Genomic DNA, 21,373 nt, shown 5'->3' with positions numbered 1-21,373 from the left:
CAGTTTTCTTATGAGGTAATAAGCCTAAAATATTCTTTGAACTGTGAAGTTAAATCTGGATGTATGTTGCTGTCAAAGTCAATGGGACATAATTTGCCAACCTAAGTAAGGATATCAAAACCCACCCCTTAACAATGAGCCATAATTTACCTAGCAATTACACCCTTTGATTTCAAAATAAGTTAAAATTAAATATGCCCATATACAAGCTTGAGTGTTATTTATAAACAGATGTTTATACATCCAACCTATGTAATTTAATGAACTGATCTTTTCCAATAGGAGAAACAATTCTAAAAAATTGTTTCTCAATTTGTCACATTTGAAGAGCAAGCAGCAGAACTCATTTCCTACATTTAACCACATCAACACAAACTGTTAACTGTTACACAGACTCTTACATGGACCTGCAAATGATCCTAATCCTCATGTAAAGCTGTGTAATGCTCTAGGCAGTATTAAGAGTCTAATCTGTATGCAACAGTATGGATGAAAAGTATTTTCCAAAGTTAGTTAATACAAGATAATACACAAAATCACTATGGGGTTAAAAGCTGATTAGAAAATCTGGAATTCAGGCTGCAAGTGAAAGCATTTGATATACAAAGACAAATTTCACTTGTACAATTTAATCATCAATGAAGTTGCAATATCATATATTAGAGGTCAGCTTCCTCCACTAGGTATGCACCCCCAAATGATTCCAAAAGGATTATTTGTTTAGCAAACACATCCTCTTTCATAATACAGATAAATATTAACTTCTATTAGGAAACAGCTACAGCTTAGGAACAAGTGTAATCATCTGATAGTAATACTTAATTACAATGCAGGTAGAAAATGATTATGTTTGTGTCTTTTGCCTCCTACCCACAGCTACAATGCATTTCAAAGCAGCAAAAACTTTATACTCCATTTTAATATTTTGTATAATGGGCAAGAGTGCAATCAAGACATGCAAAAATACCTCCAAACTCTGTGTTATGACTTGCTGCTTAAAGTTATGTTTTATTACTTAATGCTGCTTTAGTTCCCCTCTAGTGGCACTTTAACAATTGCAGACACATTGCATGTTTGTGCCAAGTTACATCTTGTCCAGTTAGTATCCTTATCTTTATCTACTAGGAAACTAAACATTTAATTTCCCAACCCTCATTATGGTAAGGCTTACATTATTTTATATTTTATTGCCATTACGAACTGGGTGGAAGAACGTTATTCAGAACAAAGTCAACTTCAATTATTTATTATGGCTTAAAAAATGAAGATCCCTGTTACTTTCTAAAGCAACAAGTGACAGTATGGGCGATAGTCTGAACCAAATGTTTTTGCTTTTTTTATAAAAGCCTCTTCTCTGTTTGTTGTACTAAAAATAAACAAACACTATAGCAACCAGTTCTGGCTAGAAATAAAGCACAGAATATTTTAATTGATTCTAGCAAGTAAGCAGTTTTGAAATTAGGATTGAGGTAGGGGTGAAGAGAAGCACATAAAGACCTTGATGCTGCTGAACAAACAAACAGAAGATCATAATATGCTTAGAAAAACAACTATGCAAAAGCCACAAAAAAGTGTGTGTGTGAGGGGGAGGGGGGTGAAAATATTTATTCCCAGACTAACGAGTCTTATTTTATAAACAGGAAACATATCTGTGTGGAAGAAAGGATTTTTTTTTTTTGCAGTTTCATAGTTGGAAGGGTCGGAAGAGACCTGAGCAGATCATCAAGTCCGACCCCCTGCCATGGGCAGGGAAGAATGCTGGGGTCAAACGACCCTGGCAACGTGTCTATCTAGCCTCCTTATAAAAAGACCCCCAGGGTAGGAGCGAGCACCGCTTCCCTTGGAAGTTGGTTCCAGATCCTAGCTGCCTTGACTGTGAAGTAGTACCCCCTGATATCTAGCCTGAATCTACTCTCCATCAACTTATGGCCATTATTCCTTGTTACTCCCGGTAGTGCTCAGGGGAACGGGGACTCTCCCATTGCTTGCTTGTCTCCCTTGGCCAGTTTATAGACAGCCACCAGATCCCCTCTCAGCTTTCTCTTGTGGAGGCTGAACAGGTTCAGGTCTCGTAGCCTCATGGAGCAGGGGGAGGTTGTGTGGCTGGATGCAGAGTGGCAGCAGCCTCCATAGATTTCATAGACATTAGGGCTGGAAGGAACCTTGAAGATCATCAAGTCCAGCCTCCTACCCCAAGGAAAGGAAATCAGCTAGGGTCAAAGAATCTCAGCAAGATAAGCATCCAATAGTTTCTTGAATGAGTCCAGAGTAGGTGCCTGCACCACTTCTGGAAGGAGTCTATTCCAGACCTTGGGGGCTTGGACAGTAAATAAGTTTTTCCTTTTGTATAGCCTAAAACGGTCATGGAGGAGTTTATGACCATTGGTCCTTGTTATCCCTTGGGGCACTGGCATTCTCCCAGGTCCTGATGCACACCCCTTACAAACTTATAGACAGCCAACAGGTCACCCCTGAGACTGCACTTTTCCAGGCTGAGGAGTCCAACGGCTCTCAGCCTCTCATCATAAGGCATATTCTCTTGCCCTCTGATCATACATGTGGATCTCCTCTGGACTCTCTCAAGCTTATTGACATCCTTCTTGAATTGTGGACCCCAGAACTGGATGCAGTACTCCAGCTGTGGCCTCACCAAAGCCGAGCACAGCGGGAGAATGACATCCTGAGATTTACTTGAGAAGCATCTATTGATGCAAGCCAGAGTTTTGTTTGCTTTACCAGCTGCCACATCACATTGGCGGTTCATGCTCATCTTGTGGTCAATCATGACCCCTAAGTCCCTTTCGGCCGTGGTGCTAGCGAGCATAGTACTACCAAGCCTATAAACATGCTGTGGGTTCCTGCCCCCCACCCCCTACAAAGGTGGAATATCTTGCATTTTTTGGTATTGAACATCATCAGGTTCATATCCGCCTACTTACTAAGCTTATCCAAGTCATCCTGGATCACTAGCCTATCCTCAGGTGTGGACGCTATGCCCCAAAGTTTAGTGTCAACAGCAAACTTGGCCAGTGCACTTCTGACACCAATGTCCACATCATTGATAAAGATGTTAAAGAGAACCGGTCCAAGGACATAGCCTTGGGGGATACAACTGGTCACAGAGTGTCATAATGATTCGCCATGTGCAAGCTTCCCCTGCCTCCCGCACCAGCTGGGTGGGCGGCGCCTGTGCAGCAGTGCGGGATGGTGCATGGCAGCACTCCGATACAACCCACCCATGGTAGATTGCAGATCCCAGGGAGAAGTTTTCAGGGTTGCTACCTTTTTTTTTTTTTTTTTTTTTGGGGGGGGGGGGGGGAGGGAGAAGGAGAATGGAGTTGGTTCTATGAAACAGACATCTCTCCCCACCACAATGCTTTATAGATTAGAACTGTGATTTAACATTGGAAAGTCAAGAAGAAGCACGTTTCCTAAGCATTTCATGAAACTAAGATTGGTTTGTTTTTTAAATTTCAAGGCTGCCCTCTACTGAATTCTAGGTTGTTAATTCCTGTCTGAATCTTTTACTTTTAAGAATAAATTATTATTAGCATTTCACTCCAAAAAAAAAAAGTGTTAGACTTATATACTTAAAAAAAAAAAAAAGGACATGAGGGGTGCAATTAGAGGTCAGTTAGAGGGATGCAAATAGGAGGATTAGCCTCCAATTCCAAGAACATAAAAATATGATGTAAACACTCTGCAACACTTTCCAGAACAAAGACAGAAAAACATTTGATGCATTATATTGTTAACGACTATGGAATGGAACAAGTTGTAAGTTCTTCACAGGCATCACAAACTTTTTTTTTTTAAATCATTACAATGGCTTTAAAATTATCTGACATATTGAAGCTACAGGTTAGAGATGCAAATAGTTTGCCTACTAGTATCAGTGTAAAGGGAAACCTGGAACAAGTAAAAAAAAAAAAAAAATAACCAAAACTGAAGAAGTGACAGTATGGGCAATAGTGCTAAAGGAAAGCCCAGTGACCCCAGATCCACTATACTGTCCCCAAAGCTAAGTGTCATTAGTAGCAATAGGCAGCTCCTTCAATACCACTAGCCTTACCTCCTTGCTCCCACAGGAGCCTCAAACAGCTGAAGCATAACAGGCTACAAGAGTAGGCAGCAGCCTACCAAACTAACTACATTTCTACTGCTGCAGCACTCTTAGCCAAGAAAGCACAGCCCGTAAAAAGGATCAAGTTCCCAGCCTAAAAGCAAGAGTACATGTGGTAAGGGAGGCATGGAGCCTAGAATTCATACAAAAAATGAAACATGGAAAGAAAAGTGATACACATACACACATGGCAAGAAGACAGGAGGGAAAGAGAAAGGTAGCAAGTGTCAGAATATGGTGTGGCAGGCCAGTAGAGGGTGCTCCTGCATTGAGCCACCTATCTCACTGAGCCTGACCACCTTCCAGGCTCTGAGTGACTCCCTGGGGGCACCTCACATCCTGCTGACCCCCTTCCTGGAGCACACCTGCAAGCCTGGGGGTAATGCCGCCACCACCCAGGGTCTGGATTATTCTTGGCCTTGTGCCCCCTGGGAAACACAGGCCTAGTAGCTCTTGAGAGGTACTCAACCCACTGCAAGAACTTGGGGTGCTTCCCCTCAGTCTGGAGCACCAACAGTGATCTCCTTTAGGCAGCTGAACCAAGGGGACCCCCAAGGCATAATCTAGACCCCCTCCCAGTAAGTCTCCCATGCTAGATACAGAGGAAAACTTTATTGGTTACAAGGAGTAGGTTTGGAATAGGGTGCAGAGTAGAGCAATATTAGAGAAATACCTTAGAGCAAACAATGACATGGTAGCCTTTGATCAAGCATCTGAGTTACTGCAAGCTATATATCTAGTTAGATTTCAAGTAGCTTACTCACAAGTACCATCCAGAGGCAGGTGGAGATTCCGTTGGGAGGCAAGCAGTTCACTGAACATGAGTTTCAAGAGAGTGAGTTTCAGATGGTTCAGCTTCTCCAAGAGCTCCCATCACAGATGCTGCTCTGCCTCCTGGGCAGTCCTTAACCTATACAGGCCTTATGACTTCATTTACCCAATTGATCCAATAAAGGCCAGCAGCTGTTGGATGCCAGCCAACCAATTTGAAATGCATCACTGGTTGCCGGGTAGACTGGCAGGGTCCCTAGCCCCTTCCCAGTCATGATGACATTGCTTAGAACAATAGGGGGTTTAAGCCCCGACCCAGGTGTGTGAGGCCAGTCATGTAGGCAGAGGGAGCAGGTTTCCCTGTCCCTCCAAAATTTATCCAGCTCAGGTTACAACTCAGGGTTACTTGAAGCCAATGGGACCAGGGGGGTCTGCCCTCTGCAATGACCATAGTAACCAAGTTGTCAGATTAGGCATCTGCCTGATAGCAGAGTTTGGGAAGAGACAGAGATGGCATTCTGCCACAATAGGATAGTGTTGCTTATCCATCAGTGACAAGAGACAGCTAGGTAAGTTGGTAGGACACACCAGTTGAGAGGTTTCATATAATATTATAGATTTAGCAGAGCTTTACCTCCAGAAACAGGGGCATCCATGAAAACAGCTCCCATTTTTTCAACTGCAATAGCCAGTTCCTTTGAAACTGCGGGATCAATAGTACTGGAATCTATTAACAAGGAACCTTTCTTCACTTTCCTAAACAGTAAGAAAAAAACCCAAATTAGCCAAGTAGGTTCTGCATATGACATCCTTAGCTATCACCATCAAGTGGACTGAATTAGCATTACCATGAATGAGAAATTAGCACAGCTAAGCTGCTGCTTAGTTTACTAACAATTTTATAACTTTAGTGAGTAAGATCTGCCAAGCTGTCACAACGTAACAGTCTATTTGATTTCACCATGCAGTTTAGTTTTAGGTGATCCAGAAATAGTAATTCAAAATGAACTATAAGTAGTTCTTATAAACCTGAATAGAAAAAATGATATTCTGCCTAAACCTTGCTATGACATAGTAGTAGACTAGAAAATTTGCATTGTTTAAGTGAAGAGCCTATCAAATACAAGGCTATATCTTAAATTTACCATACATTATATGTTTATGCTTTATATCAGAGTTGTCCAACTGGTGGCCCGTGGGCTGCATGCAGACCAACAGGCCTTTTTAGCCACTCTTCCACTGCTGTGTAGTGTGGGAGGGGAGACCTGCAGGGAGCCGTGCGCTACTGCCGCTTGTCTAGCACTGGACTTGTGTGGTGGCATGGCACTGTCAATCCCAGGGGGAATCCCAGAGGGTTGTGTGTTGCCACTGATGCCACCCCTGCAGCACATACCTTTGCGATATGTGGCCCCTGGCCACAGAGATGTCAGACAATCCTGCATTAATCCATGCAATGCTGTGCCTAGGTTTTTATAGTTTCCTTTAAACCTTAAAAAAATTATTATGGATATATTCTTTTAAAAAAGCACTTTTTTCATATCAAAATCATATATTCACATCAGTATAGCAGCCTCCTTTTATTTTATCTCTATAACTAGTCCTAAATAAGAACAGATTCATAGGTTGCAACAGACTTAAGGGTATAGGACAGCAAGCAAAATGTAGAAGCAACAAGGGAAAGAGCTGTAAACTTTCTTTGTGGTGACTGGCAAGTTTATGCAAGAAGAAAAGGGTCATGCCTACCCCTCCCACCCTTTGCACCTCTGAAGAGAAAAACAAAGAGGAGAGCCATTACAAAAGTATCTATAGCAAATTCAGCTTGCATCTTTGCCCTTTTCCCCAAGCTCTCAACCCAGGACCATATAGGTAATAAAGCACAAACCCATGCAAAACAGCATTTTTTCCCCAGCAAAAGTGGCAAATTATTTGAAACTACAAATAGAAATGGCCTTTTGCTCATAGTATACTCTACCCAACTGTTTCTGAGTAAAGTCAAAATACAGAAATGAAATTCATCATATCAGCATGTTTATATTATAAACATGACACACAAAGGGATACCTTCAACTTCTAGGCCATGGGTGTCAAACTCACCTTGCACCCTAGGCCAGATATACACTACAAGGCTCCTTGTGGGCTGCATCCAACCCAGGGCATGTGCCAATGGCAGTGGCAGCAGCAGCAGCTCTGGCTCTGACCCAGGACACATGGCGGCAGCAGTAGCAGCTCCAGCACAGGGCACATAGCACAGCTCTGGCTCCTGCTGCATGCTCCAGGCCAGAGCCAGAACCACATGAACTGTGCTATGGTGGTAGTTTTGGCGCTGGCATGAGACATGCAGCAGTAGGTCCAGTATAGAGTGGTGGCAGGGCCAGCAGCTGAGGAGGAAATACCATGGCAGTGGTGACAGGCAAAGAGGCTGGAGGGCAACCAGGGCCATAAATTGACCCTCCTGCTATCAATCACTAAGTTCACCACAGCCCAAAAGGTCTGGATTCTACAGCAGGCCTCTCAACCTCAATAGCATGAGATCAGATACAGCAGCTCCATGGGTCAGATCCAGCCCACATATCTGACACCCCTGTTTCAGACTTTACTTATGCCTCACACTCAAACATTGTCTAATACCAGGAGCTAGTCCTACTTCCCAGAAATATTATACTGGACACACACTAATACTGGTGTCACCTACTGACCTCACATTTGTATCATCTTCCGTTAAGTTCAGAACAAATTATAAAACATGATACCAAAAGTCTGTTCTACCAGATATAAATGTAGATACATGCCTCCAAGCTAATGAAAATGTATGAAGTATGACTGGAATAACTTTTGAACACGAGATCAATGCTCTAAGTCAGTGGAGCCCAACCTTCTCACCCCACAGACTGGTTGGGCACTGCCAGGTCTCTCCTTGAGCTAGAGATCTGGCCAACAGTCTGATCCAGCTACAAGGGGTTGCACAGCCCAACCTTGATTCATCCATTTGTGGTGGGGGCAGGGCAGAGCTACCTCAGACTAGACACACTGGGTGGGTGGGGGGAAGGAAGGGAAGCAGCCTGGTCCTGATACAAATGCATGGGGCAGGGGCAGACTGTGGTGGGGCATCCCCAATCTAGATGTGCAGTGAGGTGGAACATGGAAGAGCCCTTATCTGGATGCAAGGGAAGGGGCAGAGCAACTCCAATTTGGATGTAAGGGAGCAGTCTGATCATGACCCAGACACGTGGGGAGGGTGGAGGCAGATTGCCCCCAATCTGGATGCTCAAAGCGGGTGGGACAGGAGGACACAGGGCAGAGCAGCCCCACTCTGGAAGCAAAGGGGGCCTGGCTCCGATTCCAGTTTGTGGGCAGTGGCCTGGGTGAGGTTGAATCTGGCTTTGCAGAGCTTCCACCACTCCCTGCTGCTAAGTTTCCAAACTGTGGGGGAGCCCTGAGAGCTGGAAGTTATGACTTCACAGGCTGGATCTGCCCCGTGGGCTGGAGCTTGAGTACCCCTGCTCGTACATAGCTGCCTTCAAACAAGTTTTTGGAGGCATTAAAAAGAGCATTGGTTGGCTCCATTAGTAGAAGCATTGTGAGCAGATACAGGAAAGTGATTATTTCCTTCCATTTGGTACTGATGAAGCCACATCTGGAGTATTATGTCCAGTTTTGGGCCCCCCACTACAGGAAGGATGTAGACAAACTGGACAGAGTCCAGTAGAGGACAACAAAAATGGTTAGGAGGATGAGGCCCATGACTTCTGAGGAGAGGCTAAGGGACCTGGGCTTATTTCATCTGAAAAAAAGATAGAGAGGATTTAATAGCAGCCTTCAACTACCTGAAGGGTGGTTACAAAAAGGATGAAGCTATACACTGTTCTTCGTGGCAGTAAATGATATAACAAGGAGCAATGTTACAGCATTAAGTTACAGCAAGGGAAGTTAGGTTAGATATTAGGAAAAAAAAACAAAAAAAAAAAAACTCACTAGGTGGATAGTAAAGCACTGGAACAGGCTACCTAGGAAGGCTGTGGAATCTCCATCCTTGGAGGTGTTTAAAACTAGGCTAGACAAAGCCTTGGCTAGGCTAAAATAGTTGGGGATGGTCCTGCTTTGAGCAGGACATTGGATTGTCTAACCTCCTGAGGTCCCTTTCAACCCCAATTTTCTATGATTCTAAGACTCATTTAATGCATTCTACAGGTAATATGAGCTTTAAAAGCTAACCAAAAATTATAAAGGATAAGCTATATGGTAGTTTAAAATCCTACCTGAACCCTAGACACCATCCTAAAAACAGATTGACTTTTATTAGTAAATGTTTAGGATTGTGAATCCAAGAAAGATGACAAAGCTGTAGGGAAATGCATAGCGCCCGAGCAAGGGATATTACACCCATTTAGGTCCTGATCATCCTCTTTATTTTTATTTTTTTTAAAAAGAGGTGAAATAGGAAGTTCATCACCCCCATGGCTGGCTTGAGCCTGGTATATCAACAGGTCAGGTATACTTAGTGGCACACTGAATAACAGAGCCCCTGATTTGCCCATGCAAGAACTAAGCAAAGCATTTCTAGTTGAGTGTCCTTTGGCTATGAGCTGGAGATTCAGCTGAGCCAGAGGACTAGACACAAGAGCTGTACTGATTTAAAGTAAATTTCTGGGTCAAAACCTCCATGCCTTTTGGCTGGTTTTAAACAGATGCCCATTTATACAGGTATTACCCAAACAACATATGGAGGAGCACAGTAAATATCTCCACAATAACGATAATATTTATTAAACCCAGGAGATAAGAGATGACATGGAGACAGACGTCCTAAAATGTGATTAAGTGATGAGCTTATGAAAGCCTTTTAGACTGCCACATCCCTAGCACTCTCAGGAAAGGGTGCCTTCAAGCAAACCCTACCCAGCAGTTTACACTTGCATGTGCCAAACCCAGTCATGCAAAAGTGAAGCTACTGAGGGGGCACTACACAGCCACTCTCAAGCTGACTGAAGACGAAGATTGAGAGCTCCACTATCACATTTCCAGGTTTGACACATATAAGCAGAAGAGGGAAAGCAATGCATGCTCAAGAGTGGTAGGGCAATAGTATGCATATACCTCCAAGAGTACCAACAACAAGAGCTTGGTCTCAAATTCAGGAAAAAAAAAAATTAAATTGCTAGATAACTGAAAAATAAGTCACTGATCCATTTATTTCTAGCCATAAATCCTAGAATTCCTTTATCAACATTGAGAATTTAAAAGAAAAAAGATCAATAAAAGTCTATCCAGACACAGTATCATGCAGTACCATAGCATTATTTCAGACCTAATCCAAAAGAAAAAAAAAAGATAAAGGTGGTATGCCTCAGAAAATGAACCAATGCCAGTGAGCATTAGCTGCTTACAGTTACTGTAAAACGGCAACCATTACTGTAAAACAGTTTAGCATTATGTTAATTTTCTAAATATGTGTATGTTTCCATTTGTCTTCTTTTAAGTTCTTGCATGTCCCTTCTTTTAGCTTTGGAGAAAAGCCTGCCTTTCTAAAACAGAGGGATTTTTGGGCAAAAGTATATTCAATAGTAAATGAAGATTAAATGAAACTGACAGTTAGCAAATTACACAGAAAAATATCCAGTTAAATGCATGGCCATCTAATAAAATGCAAATCTAATATAACCTTGATCACTAGTGGAAACCAGTCAGGGCAGAGAAAAATTCTTACTTTAGAATTCCATTTGCTCCCATGTAAACTTCTACTGCATTGGGGCTGGAAGGTAGCATAGTAATAATCCTGTCTGCTCTTTCTGCTACATCTGCTGGAGAATCCGTTACCTTTTTAAAAAAGGGGAAAGAGTTTCATGTAAGTTTCTGTTTCTTGAAAACTAGCTAGAGGAAGCCACATGCTTAATGCTTTATAAAATGTTGGTCACAATTAACAGGTAGGCTAAAATGAATGGATTCAGATCATGGAGCTGGCCACAGGACCAGATCCATGACATGGGCGAGACTGGATCTGGTGACAGAGAAAGAGAAGTTAGATGGGGGTCCTGTCACACAGATTCCTCCCAAACTCTCCAGTAGTGGGGGTATTAGACCATGCACGCATCTTTTAAGATTCATAGCAGATAGAATTCGCCATAAATCCATGGCCATCCATGCAAAATGTGCCTCCTCGCTGCCTCTGAGCAAACCTAGCAATACTATGGAATCAGTCCTATATGGATGTCGGTTACATATGCCCTCCATGTAATGGGAATGGGTAGCAGAGACTCCTTCCTATTAACAGATTGAGCTATTTATTACAAATAAAACTACTGGTGCTATCACTAAGGCTACACTGGTAGATGCATGTGTACTCTCTCTGAGTTTTGCGGGGTTTCAAAAGGCCAAAGACCTCTGCAAAGAGAAATAAATCCCAAATAATTACTGAGAAAGGAAAAAAGGTACAGATTCACAAGACCAACCACAGAGAGGTAACAGAAAGAAATGTAAGGTTTTTTGTTGACATGGTTATCTACAAAACAATCTGTACATTTTTTTAAACAGAATCACTAACAAAACCCAGTAACAGAAGTGAGAAATATAGTAAATATTCAGTTGACTAATCCCAGAGAGTATAATTTCTATAGAGTTCCACCAAGAACAAGCAACACACTAAATAGCCTTCTGCCTATTAAGGACAGTGAAACAAAATAACTTGCCAAAATGAAGAATTAGCAAAAAGAAAGTTAAAAAAAACCAGGTAATTTATGGCATTAAACACATACAAAGTTGGAACTAGTCATAAAATAATAATGCTGCCTTATTTAAAAATATTATATAAATACAACTATATGCAAACAGTCATCCTTAAAATCTAAAACTGATACATACTCCTAATAACAGGAACTTAAACATTGCATTTTAAGAAGAGAAACAAAGTGTATTAACATTTGTGTACTTTGCAACAAGAGAAAAATATGAAGATTTCACACTGAATTCTAATCAACAAGAACAGAGTCAGATCTCACAAGGCTGAGGGGAAAAAAGTAAAAAATTGATTGCTTTAATTTTCACTACAGATGCAAGTCATGGAAGGTATGTAAACTGAGGTATAACTGGATAGCATCCCCAAACCCCACATTTTGGTTTCCCTTTAGTCAAAAACTGTCAAACATACAACCCATGGGCTGGATTTGGTTCGCAAAGCTGTTTCATCCAAACCACCAGGCTCTAGCAAGCTAATGAAGTTCGCGCGGGGGAGGTCTTAGAATTCGGGGTCCCTGAACCCCACTGGACATGGCCCTCAGTGGCAGGGAGGCAAGTGAAGAGTGACACAGACCTGCTCAACTGGCAGATGTCTGGCCCACCACTACTGGACCTCCTCTGCTAATACCAGACTTGTTACAAGCCACTTTTGGACCTGTGGGTCCATCCTAGAAGCCCTGTAGCCTGGATCTGGCCTGGGGCCTAGTATGTGTTTGACATGCCTTCCTTAAATAATTGTGAAGCAACTCCTTTCCCATGATTCCCATTTTTGTCTCCAGTGTAGCATGCAGCTCTCCACAACGCACTGAAAGAATACCTATATCAGCAGTTATCAACTTTTTAGACTCAAGGTTCTAACCCTTGGAAAATGCCAACTCTTTTAAGTTCTCACTCATTTTTAATTAAAGAAAAAAAAAAAAAGAGCAACTCTTTTATTGCAACCCCCCCAAACAAACAAACAAACACCTACTCAGAAATACCACAAGAGGTTAGATTTTTTTTTTAAACTCTTCAGTTTACCTTGTGAATAATGTTTGCACACATAACAGTGCTAACACTGCATGCTACCCCATAGCACCCTTCAAAGGATCTCAAGGCGCCCTGTTGACCTCAGCTGCAGTGTCCCTATTAAGTATAGTGAACTATGCAGGACCATGACTTACTTTTGAGTATATGGGCATTTTATGTAACTTACTTGTGGTGGGAAAATGTTGCCAGTCTTGGGTGATGTTGTGTGTACTTACCTGAGGTTAACTAACCATTGGATTGGTTAGTGGGATGATTGGCATGTGACTGACACTTCTCGTCTGAGTGATTGGTCAATGGAAGATTAACAGACGTGGGCGATCGAAAGAGTTAAAAAGGGGATGATTCTGTGTCTCTCTGCTGCTGTCTGCAGTGTGTGCACGCGTGTGGGTATGTGTTGTTGAGAGCTTCTGTTGTAGAGCTGTGGTGTGTTGTGGTGTAGGTGGGAACATTGGTTGAGTGTGACAGTAAACTGAGTTGGGCTTTGGTAGCTATTGATGGTAAAGTATTACCCATTCCTGGAGTTGAGGACTGAACCTCGGGGCTGAGGAAAGTCCTGGCGGGAGTGAGGTTTGAAGGTTTTACTACTGGTCATAAAGGGAATCTGAGCCTAGTTTCTGGTATTAAGCTGTACTGTGCCTGTGACAGCTAGCAACACTGCAGCTATCGTCAACCCTGAGGGCAGAGTTCTATTTTGCTCTCTAATCTGTGTTTATAGTTCTTTATAAGCTATTGTATACAGTTGTATTATTGTTCTTTATACTTTTCTGTTGTTTTGTATTCCCTCTTTGAGATTGCTTAGTACTGTCTAGTCATTGAATCATTCATCTGAGTCTGTTGTCTTTGGTATCTAATTAGTATTTGGTCTGGCTGTAAGCTTATGGCTGGTATTGCAATAGGCCCCCCCACCAATTAAAGAGAGCAGGTGAATTTGCATAAGTTTGCGTAATTGGAGCCTTGTTCTCAACAAACCCAGGGTGCTGCAGCACCCCAATTGAGAACCACTGATCTTTACATAGTACCTCCCTTCCATTCATTCTTCCCCTTTCCTCACCCTTCTTTGCCCTTCACTCTCACAGTTGATTCTGTTAATTAAACTACTGGTGCCTGTATTAAGCAACACCAGCTATAATTCATCATGAGCAGGCAGGTGCCTGCATCCCTTCCTTGCTTCAAGAGCTACTGCAGTAACTAAGGAATGAAGCTGTGAGCAGGCAAAGGCAAAGACTATGTAGATTTGCAAGCAACTCGTCTCCCACCCTCAACAGACTTGGGCAGTAGCAAGAACCTGGCGCAGCATATGATGATGTTTGGCAGCCCTCACTACCTCCTAGGGAGTCATCTGCTCTCCCCTCTGGCACTCCTAATGTTTCCATCCAACCAGCCAGGCCAAAGGAAAGGTAGCCTGTGGAGCCCAATGTTCTTCCTGCAGCAACTTCTACAAGGCCCCCTGGACTCACAAGTTTCCAAGCCCTGCAAAAACTGTGGGGTAGGATTTACACTTATGGATCAAGAGGAAGTTATTTTCAAATATTTTTCTTTAAGTGGGTTTTATTTGTATTTAAGCCTGCACATGTATTCTGTTAGTGATTTATGGCCTTAGAGAGGCTTTTGGCTTTATTTTTAAAAGCATTTAAACTCACCTTTAAAGTAACTTAATATTCCATGCAAGTCTGACAGCTGAAGCCAAGGATTCTATTACTAAGGCAACAACTGGTTTCCATTGAAGAAAGTGAATCAAAAAGAATTAATTTTGTACAAAAATAATTATATTGGTCCAGTGCCTAGCATACAGAGGCCCTGGTCCATAACTGTAGTTCTTAAGTGCTACCACAAAACAAGATACTAACAGACAAGAAAATAAGCTGTAAAGTTCATTTTTCCACTTACAGAATTGTCTCATTCACTATTCAAAGCCAGGAACAATCAGATGTCTACTAAAGCAGTGTTTTTTACCTTTTTTGATTTGCAGACCCCTAAAAAATTTTGAATGAAGGTGTGGACCCTTTTGAATTGTAAGTGTGCATATTCACATACTTTTGATGGATCACAGTCATTTTTCATGGACCCTTTAGACATGGTTTCCAAAACCCCAGGGTCTGTGAACCATAGGTTGAAAACCACTGTACTAGAGCATTCCATTTTTCAGAAAATCTTAATCTTATCTTTATCACTATTTATAACTTCAAATCAGTGTGAGCTCTGCCAATTAAGACACCTAGAATTGTATTCCTGCAACCTATTTACATTTTCCTTGTCACTGCCAAAGAATTTCCTTTCCAAATTTTGTCACATCTCATGAAAAATATTATTTCTGCTAGTTTTCAGCTACCATAACATTCTTTTGTCAAATTTGTTTGGCCCCATTAGTCCATCCACAGAGGTGTACCGATAGAGATTTTTGGGGCCGATAGCTGATTTTTAAAAAGAGGCATATCAGCTGATACTGATCTGATTTCTGACAGCAGCCCAGCAGCTGGTAAGCCTGGAGTGGTGAAAGGGGGCGGGGGAAATCAAGGCCCCCATGGGGAGGGAGGAGTGGGGCTGGGGCAAGAGCTGCCCAGCTGGGGCAGGGCGGGTGCGTCTGGGGGGTGCAGGGGATGGCTCCTGCTGCTTGTCCAGGATATGCTCATTTGGTGGTTCCTTCCATTTGCCTGGAAGGGCATGGAGGGAAGCGGGGGGAAGGGGAAGAGAGGGCATGTGCCCCTGGATCTGTGCAGGGTGGGACAGGGCAAGCTGGGCTTCGGGCGAGCGGCAGGATGGGGAGGTAAGGTGGGGACTATGGTAAATTTTGGGGTGGCTGCAGCCCCCCCCCCCATCTCCCCGCCCCCCCTTTCCCAGAGCCACCACCCCTTGCTCAGAGCCCAGGCCCGTTCCACCGGGAAGAGCTTGGCACAGCCCCAGCCCTACCCCACATAGATCCAGAAGCACACTCTCCCCCACCCCAGTGCCCTCCCAAACGAGCAGCGGGAACAGTGGCAGGGGCTGCTAGACAAGCGGGCGAGCACCAGACAAGCTGCCCCTGGATGTGTGGTGCACAGAGGCAGGAGCCACCCCCACTCTCCAGATGAGCCCTGGCTCCATCCCGCTCCTGTCCCGCCCCATTAGGCCAGCGCTTGTCCCAGCCCCTGCCCCAGCCCCAATCCTCCCTTACCGTGGAAGCCTTGATCTGCCCCCGCCCCATGCCCCTTCCCCCTCTACCACACCACTTACCAGCTACCCACAGCTCTCCTGCTGCTGGGCTGTGCTCCTCACTGCCTACATGCTGCGGCTGTGCGCATGCCTGCATGCACAGGCCATTTATCAGCCAAATTATTGGCCATATCAGGCCAATTTCTGATACAGACAGAATTTCTTTATATCAGTGCTGATCCAATATCAGACCGATGTATCGGTGCACCTCTATCCATCTACCAATGACAACTGTCTAACGGGCTCAAAAAAAAGTGAGGAACACACTCAGATAAACATCATACAAGAAAGTGAATGGATCCGGAATCCATTCATGTCAACAGAATTATTGTAATCGACTGGAACAGGGCTAACCTAACACAAAGTAGGGCTGGGGACAGTCAGAGGGACAAGGGACTACAAGAATATTTTAGCCATTTCCTTTTCTCCCTTCCTACCTTTTTCTTCATCTCTTATTACAACTTTCTCCCTCTCCCCTCCAATATGAATAACTTAAATCTGTGTTTTTCCTACACGCATCTCAATGTAGAGGGAAGGTTCGTGCATTTCAGTGATGTTCAGAATTATGTCAGTAGGAGTTTTAAATTGTGGTAGGGTCCCCAAGCAGAAGAAGCCAAAGGGGAGACCAGATAGCTGCCTGCTGGCCCTCAGTTGGGAGCTGAGCAAAAAGTACATCCAGCTGAATGGAGCAAAGCAGCCATTCTGGCATACAGCATGATTGATAGAGATGCTGAAGACTTATTTGTGCCTGATGGCATGGGAAGGATTAAGATTCCCAATGTGTTTATTAAACTGTCCTTTAGCTTTGAATGACACACACACACATTCAATGTTAAGAAAACAAAAAACAAGAATTGCAAAGTGTACAGTTACACTAAAAATGTGTAAATAAATTGAATACTATACCTGTGCACCCGAGTCTTGAAATTCTTTGCAAGCTTCTGGGAATACATCATATGCAATAACAGGATATCCTTGTTTTACCAGGTTTTTTGCCATTGGATTTCCCATGTTACCCAGCCCAATGAATCCAACAGGGGTTTTGGAGGCCATTGCCCTAGAACACACTGATTTCAACACAATTTCAATATATGAATATCTTGGAGAAATGCACCACAAACATAGAAAAACAACAATATAGTTTATTATGTAAATTATAACACTTAAAACTATCACCACATTTTCTGAGATTTACTTGTGGGCATGTAGTGACATGCACCTAGCTTTTGGGAAGGCAGAATGATGGTGGGGGGAGAGATTTTTCCAGACTGCACAGTGCAGGAACAGAGCCTAATCTTCAACTCACTCACGCTCCCCTTCCTAATCAGGCAAAAGCTATAGTTTTAACCTTTTCACAGCTGAACTGTCAAAGCTGAAACTAGCTGCTGCTGAAGACTGGAAAACACAGGAGGATCTAGGATTTTTAAGAGCTAAAAAAACAGAAGTAGGACTATGAAATAGGAGAAAGATCAGGAGTAGCCAACAGACAGCAATAGTGCTGAACAAAGGATGGCTTATTAATGGTGCATCAAGATTATTAAAGAGGAAATGGGATCATTAACACCTGCAGAATGAAGAGCAATTAGCAGGAATTAGGAAGGTTATAATGAGGCATTAAGTCAGTTGACTCCATCAGCACTGCAGGGATAGAAACGCTTCTGCTGCTGCAGGCAAATCATTTTAAAAAACTTTGAATGACACGGAAATCAGATCCCCACAGACCTGCCCCAGCTGCACCCCTCCTTCACTTCCATGCAACTACTGGAGAGAAGAGAAGGAAAAGGAGTAACAGCCATCTTATAGCATCTCCATGCTTCTATTCTGTATTCAGCACTATTTTAATTATTGTGGCCAGAAAGAAGTCAGCTTTCTGGTTAAGACAGGCACCCCAATTTGGGAAGGCTAATCTTTTGACAAAAGGTACGTTTGGCATGCAAGTAAACATTGTATTTATCAAGAGCATCACAGTAATCATACCAAGAAACTGTACTGAATTTAGAAAGCCAGGGACAGTTTGGAAAAAAAAAAAAAAAAAAAAAAAGAATTTGTAAGTGAAATAATACCCAGTTAAACCAGCACCTTGAGCCTATGGGAGAATCAGTCAGGAAATATATAAAAGCACAGGCAACATCTGTGCAAGTTTCTTTCCATTTTGTTACATGTCTCCTCTGCACAAAGCAACATGGACAAGAAGCAAGTTTAGATTCCTTGCATATTTCATTCTGTGGCTCCAGGCAGAGCCAGATGACTGTGGCTATGGCTTTGGGATACAGCAACCAGCCTCTAGAATTCAAACTGAAGGTACAGATTCATTTCATACAGGCCTAACCCCTACCAAGTAATAACTAGTCACAAATAACCCTGACCAGATTTAAAATCAATAATCTAAAGGTAAAAATTTTCATGACATTACCAATGCCAAGAGACATTTAATCCTTTTTATTGCTGCTTGAAAGTTGCCCTTAAGCATTATTTGAGCATTCATGTCACCAGAACAATCACTCACAATTACAAAATGATACAGTCTTCAGAACAAAGCATACAGGAAAACATGACAGAACAGTACACCATGATGTTAAAAACTAATACAGTATTCTATGGTGATTTATGGTATATATGGGAGACAATGTAATTTTAGCATGTATTATTAGTCCTACGTACCTACCTACCAAGGACAAATAAAGAGAAACAGGCAATATATAATCCATAAAAATCCCCTTCCTCATCATTCTGACCTGAAATAATCTTACCTCAAGGCTAGGACAAATGCTATTTTTTGTTCTCACTACCAGTTACAGAAGACGTTTCTTCTTTGAAAGCAAAAGAAGCTGATCAGGATAAAGGCAACCAAACAAACAGGGATGAAGATAAGAAAATGATAAATTAACCAGACTCTAGAGTAGATTTTAGAGTACTCCATGTTTACGTTTTAAGAAATCTCAGTACTTAGACAGAATCCCCAGTAGATGGTAACACTTGATTAATTATTTTAAAGTATTTCTGATTCTAAGATCCTTCTCAGCCAAAAGCGACACCAGATTGTAAATACCATGCTTACTAAAGTAGGTGTTTTGAGAGGACTTCAGTTTGATCCCCAATTTCCACAGCTGCCTATACAAAGAAAAGCTGCACTGTAATTAAAAATAAAATGTACCCCAATAGGTATATCTCCTATTATAGTAAAGCAGCAAAATGCTATACAAAGTGCTAACAGATAGATGGCTGCATTTTTCTTTTTTTAAATCTTGTCCTTCCTTGGCTTCCCATGAGTGCACCCTCCTTGCTCACCTCCTTCCTCAGCACCTCAGTATCGCATTTCCAACTTTCCATGGGATTCCAGGAGACCCGGTTCTTGTTCCCATTCTCTTCACACCTATCTCTGAGTAGTGTCATCTGCAAACACAAATCTAACTACCATCATCTCTGTGCTGATAACTCATAAATCTATTCCAGCTTTGTCTTTGTTTATCCAAATTATCCATCTCTCACACCTGCTAGTCATGCCCATTAGCTCAAATTCAGCCCGATTAATACAGAAATCTTCCCATCACTCTGGTGTTCATATCCAGGCTATGTCTAATTCTTGCCAATTCTTTCTGTATAATATCAGATATGGCCTTTCCTATGAGGATACACTTGCACTGTGTTTCTATTACTGCAACAGACTTCTATCCTGCATTCCCAGGTGCAATTTTGCCTCATTCACATCTATTGCCGACGATCATTTTCCCCAATCTGTCTCTTTGGCCAGGTTGTCAGCCTTATCCTAGAAACTCTCTACTGCTTTCCCTTGCATTCTGTATTATATAAAAGCTACTTGTCTTCACATCTTCATCCCTCCTTTTAAGCTATTATCTCTTTTAGTTTTAATTTAGTTGCAAAAACATTAAAATTCCACTCAATTATATAATAGCCTTGAAAAGCTGAAGCTTCTGTCTATGCATCACTGACTTGCTAGGTATATTAGGAAAGTCTGTGAACTTCTGACCTTGCTCTTGTAAGAAAGGCACTGAAATACTCACTATTTTACAGTATCCATTATCAAAACTCCTGTGAAACTGTAAAATATAGAATTTTTTTTAAAAGCAGATTATATTTACCACTTACTACTGGTATTTTATACTACTTTAAATAAAGTAGCCTTGCAATCCTTCAACTCAAAGGCCCTGATTTCCTGCAACTGGGTCTGCCTAGCTGGACCCTCAAATTCAGTGCATAGATATGATTGTACGATCAAAGTTCTAGTTAAGAAGTAAAAATCTTAAAGGAATGTCCTGGCAAGAGTCTCATGACAACAGAGAAGCTAGAATTATTTTAGTTGCTGGGCATGAAGATGTCACAAAATAAGCCAAATTAGATCATGTTCCACCTAGGCACAATTTCATTATTACAATCAGTACTACTGCATCTGAGCTCACAACAGGAATTCTGGACCTGTAAAATATAAATACACTTCAAAACAGACCCTAAACACAATTTTTATGTACAGTGATGATGCATAAGGGGTGCACATGCACCCCCTGAGAGCACTGGTGCACCCCCTGACTGTTTGCACTCACCACTTAGGCAATGGGGGGGGGAGGGGCACAGGTGGGAGTGCCGGTGCCCCCCCCCGCAAGTATTGGCCGATTGCTGCAGCCACTCCCAGAAGCGGCCACAGCCACTCCAGGAAGCAGCTGCAGCGATCGGCCGTTGCAGGATTGGCCACGGAGGTACCCCCCCCAGGCAGCGAGATCAGCCATGGGGGACCCCCCCCCCGGTTGGCAGGACTTCTCGCTGGGGGAGAGGAGGGGGGCACATGCCCCCCCCCCCCGACTAAGATGGCACCAGTCGCCCATGTCTATGTATTCATGACTGGATAAATCCAAGGTGTCTCAGCTGGCTCCATTAAATTTTGGTAAGGCTAGTTTTGAGTTTCTACCTAAAATGGATACCTGGGATATTGCTACAAGGATACTTAAATTTCTTATAATTTCCAAACAGACAAATGCACTGCATTAAATGAGCACTTTAAAACATGGCAAGGCTTCAAACATGTTTTGATTCACTTTTTACCTGGAGACAGCCTATGCCAGCAACTTTCAACTATTTAAAAGCAGGTTCTCTTGTATATTTTGATAATTTAATTATTAAAATAATACACCTTGCTTTGTTTAACTGCTAGTGTAGTATCCCAAGATAAGGGTAAAACGCTACATTGCAATAATGTTGAATACATTCAATTCCTAATGCTTTCAAATGTGTTCTAATTAACAAATACCAGCAGAATGCTTTTTGTATTGCTGCAGTAGCTAAGACCCCTTGGTGCTAGCTGCTGTACAAACAGAACAAAACAGAAAAACTTAAGACAAGAGGCTATAGATGGATACAGACAGGGAAACACAAAGATACAATGACACGATATTGATATTATTAGTCAGCTTGATATCAACTGTCTGAGGACTCAACTGTACTGAAGGTTAGGCAAGTCATTCTGGGGTACGTCCACAAAGGCACTGGGTTCCTGTACTATCAACAGTCACCCAGACATGT

General features: G+C 42.4%; 1 protein-coding gene across 3 annotated transcripts in view; it reads right to left on the bottom strand.

Annotated features, from left to right (window-relative positions):
- Positions 1-21,373, bottom strand: part of HIBADH (3-hydroxyisobutyrate dehydrogenase) — a 129,551-nt gene that overhangs the window by 105,438 nt on the left and 2,740 nt on the right. For all 3 annotated transcript variants that reach the window (XR_009462604.1, XM_059728892.1, XM_006272854.4), the window contains exons 2-4: positions 16,748-16,908; positions 10,599-10,708; positions 5,529-5,650 (exon numbers count right to left, since the gene is read on the bottom strand). Coding sequence is in view for 2 of the 3 variants with exons in the window: in XM_059728892.1 (XP_059584875.1) it covers positions 5,529-5,650; positions 10,599-10,708; positions 16,748-16,908 (393 nt within the window). In the remaining variant the exon portion in view is untranslated. The remainder of the gene's footprint in view (positions 1-5,528; positions 5,651-10,598; positions 10,709-16,747; positions 16,909-21,373) is intronic.

Source organism: Alligator mississippiensis, chromosome 5 (genome assembly GCF_030867095.1).
Source record: "Alligator mississippiensis isolate rAllMis1 chromosome 5, rAllMis1, whole genome shotgun sequence".
Lineage (NCBI taxonomy): Eukaryota > Metazoa > Chordata > Crocodylia > Alligatoridae > Alligator > Alligator mississippiensis.
The sequence above is the reverse complement of the archived record's forward strand: the minus strand, read 5'-3'. Positions and strand labels throughout refer to the sequence as shown.